This window comes from Rutilus rutilus, assembly GCF_951802725.1.
Source record: "Rutilus rutilus genome assembly, chromosome: 3".
Lineage (NCBI taxonomy): Eukaryota > Metazoa > Chordata > Actinopteri > Cypriniformes > Leuciscidae > Rutilus > Rutilus rutilus.
Window position 1 is genome coordinate 46,746,188 of NC_140211.1, and position 20,572 is coordinate 46,766,759.

Here is a 20,572-nt window from a genome sequence, read left to right on the forward strand (position 1 = left end):
ACAATTGAACCATTAAATGAACTGATTAGTCCAAAAACAAGATACTCGAACGAACCCCCATAGCAGGATCACTATAGCAAGGACCTCGGTATTTATAAAATCCTGCGTACGACCCTGCTCATGCTTAGCCTGGAAATCCAGACCTAAATCTGAAAGATTAATGTCTGGCATCGACTAATGAAAATCAGCCAGCTCGAGGGGCGGCACCAAGCATGCATTTGAAAATGTCACTGCACGCAATTGGATAACACTACGACCAATCACAACAACAAGCCCCATACGCTTATCTACCAGCGGAGCTAACTGGTAGATTAGACTCTTGCCGTATCCGGTCGGCAAAACAGCAAAAATGCCCTTCTTGCAAAGGAACGATTCGAGCGCCATCTTCTGTTCCTCTTTTAGATAAAAAGTCTAGTCTAACTCGTTCATTGTAGCGGCCAAAGCCGTTTCAAACAACTGGTGTTCATCCATAGCCATCTTGCAATGTTTACTAATGACTTCGACGTCACAGCGCTGTCGTCATATGTTTGGCCCGCCTATATCAGATAACTCGATGTGATTGGTACAGCTCGGATACAAGGGCATATTTAATGAGCATCATTACCCGACGCCAGAGTAAACTCGCTGAGCAAATTCAACTTGTGCTCTCACGAGAACTCTGGATTTCCAGGGTAGCTCATGCTGTTCACTTTTCATATAATCAACATAGATAAAATGAAAAAATAACATTATATTATTTATTTATAATGGCTAGGTTAAAACCAGATATTATATTATGTATAGTTTGTGATATTAGCTCACTTTGCGGCAAAAGCTCTGTTGGCTTTTATTATTTGAGAAATAAAAACTTGTGTTAAAGTTATGCAAATGGTTAATTATTTGTATGACTACATCACAAAGAGTCAAGTCTTGTGAAAGCATTAGATTGAAAACATTGAAATTTCATAAAGTGTGTAAATAATAGAAACACAGTTCAAAATGGCCTTTCTTTAAATGCAAATGTTCTTTGAGTATTTCATTTGTGAAGGTAAAGCATGTACTCACTTATACTCCTTATTACAAGAAGAAGAAAAAAAACTGCTCTTAAACTGTGTGTGTGACAGGCTGTGGAATGGGGTTTGGCCGAGGAAACATTTTCTGTCAAAAGATTTTTTTTTTGCTTTAACCCCTGTATTCAGCTATTCATTATTAAAGTCATTATTTGCACATACTTTTAGTAGATGAGGGGTATATTTTACCCTAATAACTGTAAGAAAGTAGGCAGTCAATTTTAAATAGCCTTCTTTTCATATCTTCAAGATTGACATGAAGACTTTCCCTAGACATTAATTTTCCCCTGTGAGGTGAATGATGATGTGCCATAATCAACCATAATTTACATACACAGCATAGACCTGTTATCTGTTTGATTATATGTGATTTAATGTTAGACAATGAGATTGGCCCATCTGATTTCACACTACACATACAGTAACATCCTGACTAGGGCTGCACGATTAATCGCAATTTACATGTAATCGCACTTAAATCGAGATGGCTTATCGCGATTTTAAAATCGCAAAGGCTGCGATTATTTTTTTTATGCGCAGTTTGTCATTGATGTAATTTAATAGCATGCAACATTTAATAACATGCATTTACTCCAAACTCACTTCATAACGACAGTTGAGCATCCTTCTATGAGATGATGTGCCTTCTTACACAGAATAAGGCAGTCGTGTATTTATAAGTCATGTTTAATCAAAGCGTTTCAATCTTCTGTTTATTCAGCTACAGCGATAGAGATTTCCTGGAATGATGCGCATTATTGTACTTCTGCGGCGGGGCATATTTATCGTGTTTGCATGAGAGCGCCCTCTGGCGTTCAAATGGGGCAGTATTTACTACCGATCAGCCACACTCCACTGACAAGCTGCGCACAAAATAATCGCAGCCTTTGCCAAATCGCGTGCGGTTTTATTGCGATTAATCGTGCAGCCCTAATCCTGACCTTAAAGTGCAATGTAGAGACACGGACACTGTTTGAATCCTCCAGAATTATGAATCATTCATCATTCTAACATCTGCTCACTCACAGAAACATAAAAGACACGCTTTCATCAAACGCTCTCGTATCTTCATGTGTAATTTAACCTCTTTTTTTGTTTGTCTGTTTGTTTGTTCCTCCTTCTGGTCTCTGGTCTGGGCATCAGTGGGAATATGATGATTCAGCTGAACATGTGAGTACATTTGAGAAAACAGCTGCGTTCAATTCTTCACATTCACTGTATTTCTGTATTCCATGCATGATTTGCAAACATACACCTCATTTGCTAGATGTTTAATGTTACTTAACCATAACTATCTGAAGACAGCATTGGATCTCATCATTAAAAATGCATTTTATATGAATAATGACACTTGTATACCTGGATATGTTATCACATAGAATTATTATTAATTATTATTATTAATTAATTTGCAGTTAATTAAAAGGATAGAAATCACACATACTGTACACCAGCAAACAAATGCAAAGTCACTGAAACATGCAGTGTGTTAATTGAAAATGTGTATGCATAATATTATAATAAGAAATTGAATAGTGAATACTCAGTAATACTTTATTTAAACAAAATAATGTGCATTATAGTTGCTGGATCTATGAAATGAGTGATGAATGGCCTTTACATAAATGAATGAAAGGCTTTGCATTAGTGGTTCTCAACCAGGGGGTCGGGGCCCAATATGGGACAGCTTAAAATGATTTAAATTAAGACCAAATATACTATAAAATAAGCTAAAACTGCTAAAACTCAAGATATAACCCGTTGTCATATTGTCTAATTTTAATAAATTCCCTCAACCCCTGTCATTTTTATTTAAGAACCAGGGTTACCACAGTCTTGGAAAACCTGGATATGTGAGGAATTCTCAATAGATATATTTATATATATATATATATGTATGTAATATATATATATATATATATATATATATATATAAATATATAAATCATAGATATTTCCATAACAAATATATATTTTTCTAGTTATTGTCAAATTCTAAAATATTGTATCTGGTAAAATTTGCCAAGAAGTCGCTATTTGAGAGAGAGAGAGAAACCTTTTTCTTTTTTTCTTTTTTTTTTCGGTAATCAGAGTAATCATGCAAGCAAAAATAAAATGTAAACCCTAAAAAACATTTAGTTATTAAAACTGTTGTCAAATAATTGTAAAAAATAATACAATTATAATTCCATAATTAAAGTAAGTGTTATTATAAATATAATTTTGAATATTTTTATGATTTTATAAATATTTAATTATATTAATGTATATTGCCTCTCATTTCTGTAAATAATAAAGTTTGAAAATGAGCAGGTATTTCGTTATAGAAGTACCCGAAATATCTTGGGGGGCCTTCAAATATTATCCCTGTCAATGTGGGGCCTTGGAGTCAGAAAGATAGAGAACCACTGCCCTACATGTTTATTTATTGCATTTATTATGCCAATTACTACCTACAGACATGCATATGTTTATTTAGAACAATCCAGATTCATGGACATTAGAACAAGGCTAAATATTTTTTTTTTTTTTTTTTTATTATTGCATTACTGATTTTTCTGTGTGATTTAAAAACTTTTTTTGTTCTTTTTTTTTGCAGTCAGTGTTAAAAATGTCCTTGTGTTTTTCCAGGAATTAGTCCTCTTTGACTTGCTCGCTGAGACCACGTACTCAGTCACCGTTGCCGCTTACACCACCAAGGGTGACGGAGCGCGCAGCAAACCCAAGCTGGTCACCACCACCGGAGCCGGTAGGTTTAGAGCAGTTTACGCCCCTGTTCCTGTGGACTCTGTAGTATTCAGCAGGTCTCTCCTTGCAGCCATTACCAGTGAATGCCTATAATTGCCCTCACTGTGATGAAGGCGATTGTAATTCCAGTCACCTACAGCTCTGACTTTGAAATGCTCGCAGGAGTTAAGGAAATAATGGAAAAATCTGTCAGGAAAATAGACTTTTTCAAAAGAAAAGAATACTGCGTACTAGGGCTGGGCGATATGTAACAAATATTTTATCGATAATCGCCTTAAAAAATATCGTGATATCCAATTATATCGTCTACCCAAGGCCCGCCCCCAACACACACCGTTAACACAAGTCATGTTGAGTTTGGCTGCACTTTATCTAATGATAGCCTGCGATTCAGTTAGTTTAATTTAATGATTGAAACGTTAAAGATTTTACTTTAGTTAGTTTGAGCTTAAACGAACAAAACATTAGCTTTGCTGTTATGTTAGTGTTGCTAATAATTTCCACAGTGTTCTTATCGCATCTGTGTTTGAAACAAATTTCCTTTCGTGAGGAGAACTGTTGAATACAACTGAACAGAACAGAACCCAATTTGGCGATTGTAAGAATGGTGAATGCATTTTGATGTCAAGGTGTCTTGCCTATTTGTTTTTCAAAAGGTCCGATGTTTCTTTTTCTTTTTCTTTTTTTAATCTAAAGCAAAGTATAACGCTCCTAATATGCTGTAACGGAGCTGCCAACATTGTAAACTCCGAACGCGTGCATGAGATATTCAAAGCAACACAATTTCTTCATCCGTTTGCAATTTAACGAAATTGTATTTTAGTTTTAATTACAATGACCATGTTTGTGCTTTTTGATTAGGCCTAATTATTATGTGCAACATTTAAATTAATATTCAGAAACAGGTAAAGTTATGCTAATTCTACCACTTTTTTTGACTGCAAACCAAAATAAAATAGCCTAGCCTACTTGATAATATTATTTTTAAAACTGGAGATATCTCTGCTATTCTGAATTAACAGAATAGTAAAAAAAAATTATCTGCAGAACAAAATAATTTGTATAAAAACGAATATATATATATATAAAAAATAAAATAAAAATAAAAATCATATCAAGATCAAGAAATCCAGAAAAAATGTTTAACAAAATTAAGAAAATAAGGATAAATGATGTTTGACAGGAAACACATCTCAAAGTCGCATACACAGACTCATTTTGCTGTTGGAGCAGTAAAAAAAATAAAAAAATTAGGTGATTTTATTTGTTAGAATTTTTTTTTTAATACTACTATTACGTTTTTTTTTTTTTTACATTCCAGTTAATATTTTTAATGTTTTAACTTATTTCAGTTTATTGCCAAGGCAACATTTCTTATTCTTGTTTAGTTTTTCAGCTAATATACATACATACATATACAATTTTATTTTTTGTGCTTTTATTAATGAACAGAATTGTTGTTAATAGTTTCAGTCATAGTTTTAGTAAAGTATAATAACCCTGGTTTGTCATCTGTCCATCCTCAGTTCCAGAAAAGCCTCGTCTCATGGTGAGTCCGACAAACATGGGCACAGCGCTCCTGCAGTGGCACCCGCCGCCCAACACCTACGGCCCACTGCAAGGCTACCGCCTCCGATTCGGCCGTAAGGACGTGGAGCCGCTAACGGTGATTGAGTTCTCGGAGCGCGAGAACCACTACACCACCAAAGAGATCCACAAGGGGGCATCCTACACGTTCCGCCTCTCGGCCCGCAATAAGGTGGGATTCGGAGAGGAGACGGTGAAGGAGATCACAACACCCGAGGACACGCCGTCCGGTTACCCGCAAGGCATCATAGCCGAAAGTAGCACAACGACCACCATGCAGGTCAGCTGGCAGCTGGTGGCGTTATCCGAGCGCAACGGAGCCATTATCAAATATGCCCTTCAATACAAAGACATCAACAGCCCTCGCAGTCCCTCAGAACTGTTCATCACAGCACCTGAGTCCACCGTCATGCTGGACGGCCTTAAAGCAGACACGACTTACGATATTAAAATGTGTGCCTTCACCAGTAAGGGCCCTGGTCCTTACAGTCCTAGCGTCCAGTTCAGAACGCAACCCGTCAACCAAGGTAGGGGGCTCAAAACACCCTCTCGGCCCACCTTTGCCTCCTTCTTCAACCTTTGAGAAAGAGTGTGGTTCTCAGGACCAAATCGAATATAAAAATTCCCCTAGCATAACTAGCTCATGTCAAATAGCATCCTATGGAGAGTCAATGGTAAGCCGCAAGGTAAGGTTCTAGTTCTGGCCTAGTCCTCATGAGGTAGCAGGTGAAATGCTTCGCAGGTAAGGCTGTTGATGACTAGCTGCCTTCCTAAAAGGTGGTAAGAGAACCGCTCCAGCTCTGTGTCTAATTCATCTGCCCCAAATTTCTTTTAGCAGTGTTTGCAAAAAATTTCCACGTGAGAGCTGCCATGAAGACCTCGGTGCTGCTGACGTGGGAGATTCCCGAGAACTACAACCCTGCACAGCCGTTTACGGTAAGAGACTATGAGAAACATTTAACCTGCAAATGCAGTCTGGATAACAATACAAAGCGGTTTGGATTTTTTTTTTTTTTATATATACTATATTATTTCCATAATAAGCAAGCACTCTTTTTTAAAGTATGCTAAAGGCACTGTAGTACACAGCTTGTTTTCTGAATGATGTACATGGTATTTTCATAATCTTGCCTACCTTTAGGAGCAGCCTTTGCGTCCATTAAAATGCTCTATCACATTAATGCTTTGGCGTAACGTGGTTCCTTCCAGATCTTGTATGATAACGGTCAAAGTGTGGAGGTGGATGGGAAGCTGACGCAGAAGCTCATCACCAACCTTCAGCCGGAGACTCAGTATTCATTCCTGCTCACCAACCGTGGGAACAGTGCCGGAGGTCTGCAGCACCGCGTCTCTACCATGACAGCACCTGACATACTTCGCACCAAACCGTACCTGATTGGCAAGACCAATTCGGACGGCATGGTCACGGTTGAGCTGCCGACGGTGCAGACAGCAGAGAAAATCAAGTGAGTAAGAGTTCTTCTTTGTGTTTTATTGAGAGAATTTATTGAGACAGTCCATCTCAAGTGGTCCATAAATTGTAAAGTTGGTTGCTTGACCATTTTTAGTTTCCATCATTTTTTTAAATAATCAACTATGTGTTATTTTTATGTATGTATGTATTTATGTATTTATTTATTTATTTATTTATTTGTATTATTATTTTCTTGATTTAACCAAAGTGGAGGTTTTTGTGTCATGGCACACAATAGATTGTGGGTTATACAGAAGTTTGTGGAAACCTCAATATCTCGAGTTAGGATGGTCCGAGATCATTGAACAAACACTGATCTCTAGTTCATATTACAAGGTACATGTACATATATACATATTTTGCATATTTCGTACCTAGATATAAGTATAGTGTGCATGCAGAACAATTTAGGATTGAATAGTGCCTTATTTTATTAATTTTTTTATGAGGGAAATAATGTTTATAAGATAATTAATAAAATAAACAAATCTCCTGACTTTGGGTAGGGCTGCACGATTAATCGCAATAAAACCGCACGCGATTTGACAAAGGCTGCGATTATTTTATGCGCAGCTTGTCAGTGGAGTGTGGCTGATCGGTAGTAAATACTGCCCCATTTGAACGCCAGAGGGCGCTCTCATGCAAACACGATAAATATGCCCCGCCGCAGAAGTACAATAATGCGCATCATTCCAGGAAATCTCTATCGCTGTAGCTGAATAAACAGAAGATTGAAACGCTTTGATTAAACATGACTTATAAATACACGACTGCCTTATTCTGTGTAAGAAGGCACATCATCTCACAGAAGGATGCTCAACTGTCGTTATGAAGTGAGTTTGGAGTAAATGCATGTTATTAAATGTTGCATGCTATTAAAAAGAGGTTCATAAATGCTTCTCATGGTTTGGAAAGATGTTTGACGCGTGTTGTTTTTTCAAATGCACGTTATAAGTGACTCAAACTCACAGTGCTTTCAGATGGAGCAGCGTTTACAGAGCCGTACATCAATGACAAACTGCGCATTAGGGCTGCACGATTTGGGGAAAATGTCATATTGCGATAATTGAGGTCAATATTGCGATTACGATTGCAATATGCGATATAATAAACAAATGGTTTCATGAGTCAACTTGCTTGGTTCTAAAGGAAAATAAATGCACACACAGATTAGTGATAATCAGCCTAAAGAAAAAAGTTCTTTAGTCAAGAGCAGTGAGTGTTTCTCACACGCGCGGATCTCACACGCGCCTCATTCTTTCATGAGTCGTCACAACTCTTCATGTTCATCATAAGACTACTCTTATGTTATGACACTCGACAAAAAGACATTTTGGCATAATTGTTTGTGTTATTGTTCGTTCAAGCTCGAAAGAGAACTGTATTCTGTCTTGCTGTTTTGTGCGCACGCACGAGTGCGCGAGTCTTTCTGTCTGTCACAGTCAGGACATTCACAGGCAGCGCGTTCATTTTGGCATACATGTGTGTTCGTTCTACCGCGAAAGAGAACTTGATACTGGCGCGCGTCTATCTGTGTGTGTGTGTCAGGAGGACATTCACAGGCAGCTCGTTCTTTTATGTCTTATCGTGCATGAATGGTTTAAAAGCATTTGCATTAATAAGTGCGTTAACAGCGCTAATTTGTTTATTTAATATAAAATCGCAGCATTTTGCGTCATATAATCGCGTAGGCTTGACATCGCGATTGCGATACGATTAATCGTGCAGCACTACTGCGCATAAAAAATAATCGCAGCCTTTGCGATTTTAAAATCGCGATAAGCCATCTCGATTTAAGTGCGATTACATGTAAATTGCGATTAATCGTGCAGCCCTAACTTTGGGGTTGATTATCTCTGGTTTGGGAACAGATATGAACCTGAAATTTCCTCTATGGCAGCATTCTGTTTTTAAAAAAATATATGATTTTGAGATTCCTCTGGTTGCAGAGCTAGAGCTAGTAGAAATCTGGGGGAAAAACCTACTTTGTTTATGTTTGAGAAATGAACAGTTCTTTTTTAAGCATAACAAATACTAAAAATAAACAGTATTTCAAAGTAATTATGTTTATGATTGACAAAATAATCTATCTAATCTATAATCTAGGTCTAGTAGTTCTCAATTAGGAGGCCTTGGAAAAATTCCTATGGGGACCTAAAGAGTCTTAAAATCTAATCCAAGTCTAAGGAACAGCAATGGGCAAAATATTTATATATGTGCATGTAGTACCTTGTAATGTGTGTTACAGTGTTCTTTTTTGTACTATCGATATACCATTATAGTTTTTGTTAATATTTGGAATTAGATTGTATTTTGATATTCTCATAATTTTAGTAAAAGTTGTAGTTATTTTTGTTTGTTTGTTTTTGTAATTTATATTAGCTTTATTTTTATTTTTAATGTCTAAAACTTTATTTTAATGATCCACTTTAGACATTCTACTAACTATAAGTACATTTGCAACTACATGTCAACTAACTCTTAGTTGAGTATTAGTAGACTGTCTGCTTAAAAAGGGTTGGATCACCCAAAAATGAAAATTATGTCATTAATGACTCACCCTCATGCCGTTCCAATTTTTTAGATTTAGTCCGAGTGCTTTCTGTCCCTCCATTGAAAATGCATGTACAGTATACTGTCCATGTCCAGAAAGATAATAAAGACATCATCAAAGTAGTCCAAGTGAACTACAGTGGCTCAATCTTAAGTTTATAAAGCGACGAGAATACTTTTTGTGCGCAAAAACAAACAAAAATAACGACTTTATTCCACTATTCATTTCCTTCTCTCTGGGCCTCGAGTTTTTTCACGTAGTATGACTGCGTAGCGCATCTGTGTTGTACGTCACACGTAGGCTCACTATTGGCCGACGCAGGTCATGTGTGTGATGCGTGTGACGTGCAACACAGATGCGCTGCGCCAAAAAACTACGGGAAAAAACTCGAGGCCCAGAGAGAAGGAAATTAATAGTGGAATAAAGTCGTTATTTTTGTTTGTTTTTTGCGCACAAAAAGTATTCTCGTCGCTTTATAAACTTAAGATTGAGCCACTGGAGTCACTTGGACAGTACATGGACAGTATACCGTACATACATTTTCAATAGAGGGACAGAAAGCTCTCGGACTAAATCTAAAATATCTTAAACTGTGTTCCGAAGATGAACGGAGGTCTTACGGGCTTGGAACGACATGAGGGTGAGTCATTAATGACATAATTTAAATTTTTGGGTGAACTAACCCTTTAAGATATCTTTAATGAAATCTGAGAGCTTTCTGTCCTTCCATTGACAGCCCATGCAACTACCACTTCCAAGGTCCAGAAATGTAGTAAAGACATCATAAAAGTAATACATGTGACTCCAGTTGTTTAATCTCAATTTAAACCTCAGTTTTTTGCACAACAAACGTAATTTACCACTCCCTAAATAAAAACACAGAGGTAATAACTAAATATATATATTTTTTTTGTATATTTTATTTTATTTGTATATTCTCATTTTGATTTTTGTTTAATGTCTTGATTAAACAAGATGTTTCATTAATTATTTATTATTATTATTATTATTTTATTTTATTTTTGTCTATATATATATAGTAAAAAAAAAAAAAAATCAGTTTATATAGTTTGAGTTATTTTAGTATGTTAAACGAAAATGAGATATCTTGTCTTCGGAACTAGGTGAAATAAAATGAGTTTTTAATTAGCAAAAACTCTAGTTTCACTAGAGATCAGTTTTTCTTTTAAGTAGCTACGGAGTGTAAGGCTGGAAGCTTACGCTGCTATTTTGAATCAATAATCGGAACAGGCAGTTGAAGGATGACGTATATAATTCAAATATTTATCTGACTCCAATATAATTAATCTGACTCCATTTAAGTTGTTTTTATTCTTTAACCTCTTATTCTTTAAAGGAGAAGGTCTGTCTTAGAACTGATAGGAAACCGTAGGATTTAACCTGAACGTTTAGGTAACGGAAGTTACAATCACTTTAGCTTTCAACATAATCAGTGATAAAAGGAAAAATTCTCAAAGCCTTTAAAGCAGGCAAAGTTATGTATTAAGTTACATGTTTAGATACACAGACAGTAGAATGGAACAACATACTGTATAGAAAACTTCGTTGTAACAAATAATGTACTGCTGTGCAGAAGAGGCCGTAAAAGTCTTTCTAATAGTATGAGGTTACGCACTGGTGTGCGGGAGTGGCAGGGTTAAAGCCTTTCTCCTAGATCAACAGTTACCTTTCCTTCTTATACCCTGAGCAAAGCATTGTTAAACATGAGTGGAATACCAACACCGAAACTGACCGACATGAAACCAAAAGATGAGGTAAATGTGTGGTGATCAAGAGGGGGAGAAGAACATTAACATATTCTCCTCAATGCATGTTTAACCAATAGTACCTAGATTGTATATTAGGATACTTCAATATCTCTATTAAGTTCACCACCATTCATTTCAGTTTATAAGCTGTCAGGTGAGACCAAACATGGTTTAGAGCTGCATCTAACGATTATATTTGTTGTCGATTAATCTATCGATTATTTCTTCGATTAGTCGACTAATCTAACGATTATTTTTCTGATTAATCTAATGATTATTTTTGGGATTAGCTGATTTATCCATTGGCAAACTTTACAATAAATAAGTACAACAATATATCAGCTGTATTTTGAAGAGGGTAGTGCATCTGAATATTATTTTAACATGAAATCTATGAATGATGACAAAAAAAAAAAAAATTCAGAAAGGGTAATTGTCATTTTATTATGAAATATGCGAACAGGAAGCATTTTAAGCTTAATTTTTAACTAATGGTACTGTTTCATAAAATGTAAGATACAGTCACAGGCCTATTTAGGAAACGTGTTTAATATAGTCTGTTATTAATTACTTTAGTGGGAGTATGATTTACTCAATTAACTTGTCCGAAAATGCACTTGTGTTTATCTGCAAAAAGGTTCACATACACTAGATTGCAGCCTAGGCTACTGTTAATGTAAATATAACGTTAGTCGTTTGTTTTTAAAGTCTACATTAGAGACCTGCGCGGGACGGATTTCTCCCTTAATGATTTCTAAAAAGCTGACATCTCAGTTCATCGCGATCTCACAAATCTCTGTTATAAATGAAACTGGCTGCACAATTAATCTTTCATAATATCTACACTTTGTTTGCTATAATCAGAAGATTTGCCAGTATGCAGAATTCAGCACTGAACAAAAAGTCAATTTTGAGCGGTGAGGGGGTTCTATAAATGCATCTGATTTGCGTTCAAGAAACCAACACATCTGTCTGTGATTGGCTACATTGATCAACGCTGCAAACATGTTATAAATAGATAGAGACTCTGGCCTGTAAATCGTTTCTATTTTGTTTGTTATTGTTGCTTTTGCTTTTGTGCAACAGATGAATGACAATTTATTTGTTTATAGATGTTACATTTATAGATAATTCTATTTTGCGGGAGTCTCGCGAATCGTTTTATTCTCCCGCAACCAGCACACACACACACACGGGTGCATTACCGCCCGCGCCCGCACTCGGCCATCAGATCCATGTTTCTGCGCCGCACTCTGTTGCGTTGGGTCCCGCGGGAGTGCAGGTCTCCAGTCTACATGTGCATACACAACTTTTAAAAACCGTAGTTTAAAGTATTCCCATACTTTGGATGATCGTGGTCTGTCATTTTCACCATGAAGCAGAAGCCGCCATTACTTGATATTTAAACGTAAATAATTAATGTGACGCGTCGACGCATTTCATGCGTGTCTACGTATTTTCATAGCCGACGTAATCGATGACGTCGATGCGTCGTTGCAGCCCTACATGGTATAGTTACATATTAGAAAACACTTGTAAATAAACAGTATGTAGTTGAAAGCATATGTCCTGTGAAGCAAATGGTATAGACGTGTCATTGAGGTGCAAACGACTCTGTCTCTCCCGACAGAACCATCCTGTGCTGGAGTGTCCCAACAGTCCTCAATCAGCATATTGATGAAATCCCTTGCACTAGATAGGCATTAGCATACTGTGATGATGAAGGCCATTGTGCCATGTTTAATTCACATGTATACTTTTAAAAGGCTTTTTGAAGTACTAGGGCAGTAAAGAGTTCTGCCCATATTTGCTCAGCCCTACAGAGTGCCCTGAGATATTGAGGTTTCTCTAAATAAAAACACGTACAGATAATCATAAAAAAAGAGGCAAGCAAAAATGGTCAAGCAACCTCCATTACACCACTGGATTAACCCTGTATTAGTTAATGGCAAACATTTCTGCCATGTTCAAGACCATGTTTGTTGACAAGTATTTATGTGTTGGATCATATGAATTCTAGCAAGGCCGTCTGTAATACTAGTAATAGTAAAGGGGTACACCCAAAATGCACAATTCTGTCATCATTTAGCTCATTCCGTTACAAACGTATGATTTTTGTTCCTGTGTGTTTGGTCCTTTCCATGAAGGATAATGATGTGCAGCTCTAAAAAAAGACATAAAATCACAGTAAAAGTGTCATAAAACTATTATATACTTCTCATTCCTTGTAATCCATGTCTTCTGAAGTTATAAGTAACACAACTTTTGTTCTTCTTAATTGTGCTTTTGCATTCTTTTTGAAATTGTGGTTGACTGAAATTTTGCCAAGGCCAATAAATATCAGCTGATATTTGCCTTTTTTTTTTTTATTATTGGCATCAGCCGATACATTTTTCTCTTTGGCTGATACAGGGGTTGGACAATGAAACTGAAACACTGTCCAATATAGTGTTGGAGGTTTCACGCCTATATATGCGCGACTTGATTGCCAGCCATCACTGATTTTACATTCCATCAGTAATAGCAGTGTGTGAAGGTTGAATTAGCAGAGCAAAAGCACAGCGGTACATAAAATATTGCAATCCACACAACATAACTGGAGACATATCAGAGTTCAAAATTGAGAACTATGGTATCCCAGGTAATGTCAGCATACCACTGCGTAGAATGAACAAACATCCAACAGGAGTAACTGTCGACTCAAGAGGAAGCTGTCTGAAAGGGATGTCCAGGTACTTTCCTGGATTGTATCCAAAAAACATAAAACCATTGCAGAATTAAATGCGCACCTCGACTCTCCTGTTTCCACCAAATTATATTATTAGGCTGATCGCATTCAGTGTCTTACATTAAGACTCCGCCCATTACAGAATAAATTTACTTTCTACTTTCACCTATTACAAATTTTGAAATTGACTGTATTTATGGGTCATGAAATCTGGAAAATGGTTATTTTTGTTTATAACTTGTAAAATGTTTGTCAGAATTTTCAGATCCTGGTGTCTATGAATTCATTGAGTCATGTTGAATCTGTCGTTACCACAGATTCAGGATTGGATGAATTTCCTTTCTACCATTTAAAAACTTTTAAATACACTTTTATGTATCAGCACAAAAATTGGTATGGATCATTGACAGTGTGTCCTGAAGATGCGTGAGAAGTTTGAAGACACCCCCACCTAGCATTCCAAAGATATAGGGCTTTAAAAATATATATATATATCCTTATATATTTTTAAAATATTGTCGAAAAATGTAGTTTTTTTTTGTTTATGCAATATTAACAATATTCGATTTTTCTTTTCATTTTGAAGTATATAAAAAAACAAATAAGTATAACAACAGTTAGGGTTGACAAGACCAAACATTGGCTGTCTGGTATACCCAAAGCGAATTGTATGGCATGTTTAACCACTATCTACATTGGAGCCAGCGGCAAATTCCCGTAAACTGGCCGAGATAAAGCTGTTCTCGGCAGGTAGGGTACAACAGGGCTAAAGGCGCATTTTTATTTATTCATTTTTAAACCACTGTGTGCCACAGAAGTTCAGCTCAGAAATGTGGCTGATCCTTGATGCGATCGCAGACAGAAATGCAAAGTTGATTCTGTGCTAATTTGATCTAATATATATTTTTTTTTTTATGTTTTAGATTTATGTTGCAAATGAGAATCGATAAAAAAAATTTACTATATTTTGAGACAAATATCTTGGTAATGATTTTCAGTTTTCAATAACGGAAGAATATGCAAAAGAATGGTATCTGGAGTAAAAGGTGCCCTTGCTGTTGGTGCTAAAGGCACAATATTTAACATGATAATAAATAGCTGGCTTTGTAAGATTTAGATGGTATTTCACAAATATTAGGTTGGGTGTTCACCTTAGAGATAATCATCTTTATAATAAAACCATTGTATTTAAAAAATATGATATTAGTCATATTGTATAATAAAATATCACATTTATTGTTACTACTGTAAAGGTATAATAAATTATTATGGGATCTCATTCAATGCTTTCAGAATTTGTACTTTTTTTTATAATATTGTTTCTGTAGACTAATTTTAAAGTGAACATATTTTAATGACAATATATTTATTGAACAAAAATATATGTAAAAAAATGTATCAAAATAAACAGAAATCATTTATTTTTTATTGAACTCCTGGCCTGCATTTTATGTAGTTTATATATACAAAAAAGGTATTACTGTTTTTCCACCCAACATTGATAAAATAAAAGTAAGGTTGTGGCAAAACTTCAAGCAAAGCATCCCTAATATCAATTGTTAAACAGCTATCGTCAATGTCAAAATGAATAAGATGGCTAATCAAATCTTACTGTCTTGCTGTCACAACGCAATGAGAGTTTGTGGAAAGATTTAAGTAGATGCAAGTATTAGACAACTGTTTTATGATAGAAATATTCAGCGACCGAAAGTAATATACTATCTAGTGATGCAAACTACTAAATGTTTTATTTTGCCGTTTTAAATTGAAAATATGGGATCATGATTTATGTAAATCATAAATGAATGTGACGAGACAAGAAACGTTTGCACACTTTCGACATAGGCTATTAGACATATGAATAAGAGTTAATGTGTGCATATTTTAAAATAAAATATTATTTTTAAATAGTTTAAATTTATTACTTCAAAATTACAATTAGACCTAGAACTTATTTTTACCATTCATATTTACTTATTCCCTTAAATCGCTTTTAATCCTTTAATTATTTAATTGCTTTATTATTATTATTATTATTAATACTATGCAGTTGATTTTACAATTCTTATGAACGTGTGCTTGACCGTGATTCATGTGCATGCATGTCATTACACGTCAAGATTGTATGCAGATCTTTACTAAGTCCATTTTAAATTCTGATTGCTGCATCTGAAATAGGTCAAGCCACTTTTTTTATTTGTCAATCAGATGTGGGTGAACGTTGCGTTCGTAACTATACTACTTCCTATAGAAACTCCCCCGCACACCAAATTTGCACAGGACCTCACACCCCTCTTTACAAAGGCTTTGCTGGCAGAAACAAGCTGAGTGATACAGTAAAACGGTTCTGTGTGATATAAGTAGAATATCGCATGATTGAAAAAGGCTCTCAGGCAATTAGATTCGAGAACCAGAACTTACTAATATATATATACTATGCATACTATATGCATGCAGAGTCCACATTTATTGTAATAACATGGAAAAAAAGCAAATAGCTTTATTCAAAATATCTCTGTTTGAGTTTCTTGGGAGAAGAAAGTCATACTGGTTTGGTACAAGATAAGAGTAAGTAACATATTTTTTTTAGTAAAGCAGCCATCATCTCTCTCAGAGAGACCCTCATTAGTGTGTCTGAAGCACCAGCCTCGAAGTGAAACCAGACTAAAGTGAGGGGAAGTTGGCAGATTATTGATGTGTTTACCGAGGGTTTCTCTCTTTCGTCAAACATGTCGTTAATCCAGTGTCATCCGAAGTGGATTGGAAAGTCCAGATTGATCGGTGCTAATCTTGATGGATGTCCTAAAGCCTTTGCTGGCGGCCGAATCTCGACCGCTGAGACACTCAGAGACTCTTTCTTGCTCTCTCTGTAGGGGATACTACATCGTGGTGGTACCGCTGAAGAAACAACGGCCTGGAAAATTCATCAAACTCTGGGACAATCCGGATGAGATGAATCTGGAAGAGGTAACAGACACCTTACACATCAACACTGGAGTCACCGCATCGATAAATTAGGCCCACTTTACAAACATTATTGATCATGGCAGCGGCCCATGTAAGGACATCAGTCCCAATACAACTACAAGCAGTTGATTTGAAAAGAAAGCAGCAAGACCTCGCAGTTCTACCAGCTCCCTTCATATGCAAATCTGTTCCTGTCCGCTAATGGAGACGGGAACAAAAGACATTCTCCTCTGAAGGGCAGGACGAGTGGGCGAGAGATAGGGCCGAACAATATTATTTTTAGCCATAGTAAATATTTAAAAGGCTTTTATGTGGCGAGGCGTAAGACGGCGAGTGTTTTCCTCAGAATTGTGCCAGTCGAACTGCCAACCACGGCACGTACGCTAAGCTGCAGCTCGGAAAGGGACGGCGCCATGCAGGGATCTCCTTTCTGATTTGCTGACGGCTGGAACCGCCCTTCACCCCCCACCAGCTGGCCTGAGGCAGTTCTGCAAAACTGGTTGCGATGAAGCTGATAGTTCTGTTAATAAAGAAAACACACCGTCAGCATTGCAACCACCATCATCAAACAAAACAATGACAGGGATTTTTTGTTGTGTGTGTGTGTATGTATATATATATTTATATTATTATTTATATATATATATATATATATATTTATATGTGTGTGTGTGTGTGTGTGTGTGTATGTGTGTGTATATATATATATATATATATATAACAAAAAAGTCCCTCCAATTCTCTCTAGTGTACACACGCACACACTCAATTTATTTTACTGTCAATATTTGAAGTCGCCTGTTCAAAGTGGCTCAAGGGCAGAAGAACTGAAGCAGTTTTGACAGCTTGAACAGGATTGATAGAAAGCTTTATCAAAGCGGCCCTCCATCTCACAGTTATGCCTGCGGATAACTACACATACATGCACGCACACACGTGTTGGGTTTTCATGTTTTATGGGGATATTGCATAGACATAATGCTTTTTATACTGTTTAAACTGTATGCTCTATCCATAAACCTGCCCTAAACCTATACCTTTATAATGTGTTACACAAAGTTTTCATGTAAAGTGTTACCACAAAAACTAATAAAACTGACAAAAGCACATAGAAAAATTGCTAAAACTGAAACTAAAATTAAAACCAACTGAACATATAAAAATATAATTATATAATTAATATAAATATATAATTGTATATAAATAATACTAAAATTACACTGGTCTGTTCACAATCAGACTAAATTCAGCACTGATTAAAATGTGTTTGTGATTGTGTGCTGAACTGATCAAGCATTTTTTTTCTTTTTTTTATAGTTGTTGCGAGAAATCAACCGAACGAGTCTCGCTCTTCGGTTCCGGAGGCAGCTGGAGCTGAAGCCGTACATCGCCGCATATTTCCACGAGTTGCCGACAGAGTTCACGCTGGGTGATGCCAAGGCTTATGGAGACTTCGAGAACAAACAGCTGCTGAATGGACAGGAGTATGTGTTCTTCGTGCTGGCTGTGCTGGAGATCTCAGACAACGTGAGTCTCATCCTCCACTTTCTATTGCTCTTATGGTTAAATTTTTTTTAATAAATAATAATAATTCTTTTAACAAAGCATTAAAGCAATCGCACACCTTACAATTTTGCAAGTTAGGGAAAATGACTTTGTAAAGGAGAATATATTGTGCAAATAAACGTATAAGTTATATTCTCCATTTTATGATATTCTTCAAGGTTTCATTTGTTAACATTAGATAACTATATTGGTTTACGTGAACTTACGATAAAAATAGTTCTAAAGCATTTATTAATCTTAGTTCATGTTAATTTCAATATTTACTAATACATTATTAAAATCAAAAGTTGCATCTGTTAATATTATTTAATGAACCAGTTGTATTTTATTAACGTTAACAGAGGTACATACTGTAACAGATGTTTTGTTCATTAATGTTAGTTAATGAATTAACTCATTTTAACTGGTGGAACCTTATTGTAAAGTGTTATCAATATGATAATATCCTTAAAACAAGATGCAGTTATAAAACTGTGAAGACATCTAATTTTTCTAAGCATAAACCACACTAAACTGAATTGTGTTTATGCTTAAGCTTAATTCAAGATATATTCTCTGAACACCAGGCTTATTATCATTCACATTTTTATTCTCAGCTAAATAAGGATGTATAAATATTTATCAAAAATACTGATGAATAAAATAGTTTTATGCCTGGGGCCAAATCTCCTTTGTCTTTTGTCCAAACGATCGCTGACATTGGTGTCAGAGTCACATGATGCGGTCAGAGCGAGAACACCAGGCTGAACTCTATCAGCACACAGCCTGCTGGGAATAAGAGCTGTCTGTCTGTATCTCACAGGGAAAGCCCTGAAGAGCTGTCAGTGGCGGGACTGTGAGATAAACGCCTTCTCTTTAATAGCAGCAGAGTCTTATCAGCTGCACTGCAGAGAGACAGACACACACACATACAGACAGACAGACAGACTGAGGAATGATTAGCTCTGTGAAAGCAGTGAGACTGCATTCACTGTGCACTAAGACAAAACTCAGACAGTAGAGCTAGATGCAGTGACCAAACCTCATATCGCTGTTCATGCGACACGTCCTGCTCTGTGTTTTCTTTGTCAGTCTCATGTATAAATTGGATAAAGCAGTTAAAGAAATTAAAAAGAAATGAACACTTTTATTCAGCAAGGATGCTTTGAATTGATCAAAAGTGACAGTAAAGACATTTTATATTGTTACAAAAGTTTCTATTTCAGAAAATCCTGTTTATGCTCATCAAAGAATCCTGACAATTATCACGGTTTCCACAAAAATATGAATTAGCACAACTGTTATTAGGCCCAATGACGTGACGTGCAATTTTGATGTCCAAACCCCTTTATGAAGTCAAAATAAGGAAATGTTTAATAAAAAGCACATTTATTGAATCAATTGATCTCTGTTTATCAAATGATATAAACATATATTGAGGGTATTACAAAGTGTAAGAATTATTAGACATTATAGTCACATAATGTCATACCGGATAACTGTCCGGACCTTAGAGTGACATACAAAAAAGCCAAACAAACTGTAAAAAATCGAATAAACCCTAACATCTCCTCCACAGGCATTATTGTATGAGTCTTGACAACAATATATTTAAATATTACAAAGAATATGACATCCAGTTAATTGTTATGCTTTGGAGCATTCTGTCCCAAAACTGGCTGTCAGCCAATGTCATACGGGATAACAAGCAAACTGGAGCAATTTTATTGTGAATTTTATTTTGACACGATGTGAGATAGCATGTTACACAATCAGGAAGACCCTGATGGACCCCCAAACAATGGTGAAAGGTAAGTATGTCTTTCATAAAATGTGTTTAACTCACCCTTTTTCTTCACTAGCACACTATGTAGTAAAATCCTGTGTCATATGGGATAACGCTAAAATAACATATATAATGTGGATTTTATGTAAATATGTTTATTTAGCATGAATTTACATATTTGGAAGTTGAAGGTAAAGGTTGCAGATTTCTATAGGTAGCCAAAAATACTGCCTGATAAAGATTTAAACTGAGTTTTGTCATACCGGATAACAATTTTGTCATATAGGATAACAGTTACTTTCTGTTTGACAATATATTATTATACAGTTTTCAGCTTTAATTTGTACAATTTCCATTAAAATTGT

The 20,572-nt window shown here is 35.9% G+C and overlaps 1 protein-coding gene across 15 annotated transcripts in view; it reads left to right on the forward strand.

The window, feature by feature from the left end:
- LOC311287782 (receptor-type tyrosine-protein phosphatase delta) overlaps positions 1 to 20,572 on the forward strand; it is a 441,129-nt gene that overhangs the window by 378,225 nt on the left and 42,332 nt on the right. For 8 of the 15 annotated variants that reach the window (XM_084404823.1, XM_084404828.1, XM_084404816.1 and 5 more), the window contains 7 exons: positions 2,193 to 2,219; positions 3,681 to 3,798; positions 5,324 to 5,911; positions 6,220 to 6,320; positions 6,594 to 6,850; positions 16,783 to 16,876; positions 18,194 to 18,403. In XM_084404823.1, the coding sequence (XP_084260949.1) occupies positions 2,193 to 2,219; positions 3,681 to 3,798; positions 5,324 to 5,911; positions 6,220 to 6,320; positions 6,594 to 6,850; positions 16,783 to 16,876; positions 18,194 to 18,403 (1,395 nt within the window). The remainder of the gene's footprint in view (positions 1 to 2,192; positions 2,220 to 3,680; positions 3,799 to 5,323; positions 5,912 to 6,219; positions 6,321 to 6,593; positions 6,851 to 16,782; positions 16,877 to 18,193; positions 18,404 to 20,572) is intronic. The other 7 variants (XM_084404829.1, XM_084404825.1, XM_084404819.1 and 4 more) reach the window with 2 other exon arrangements.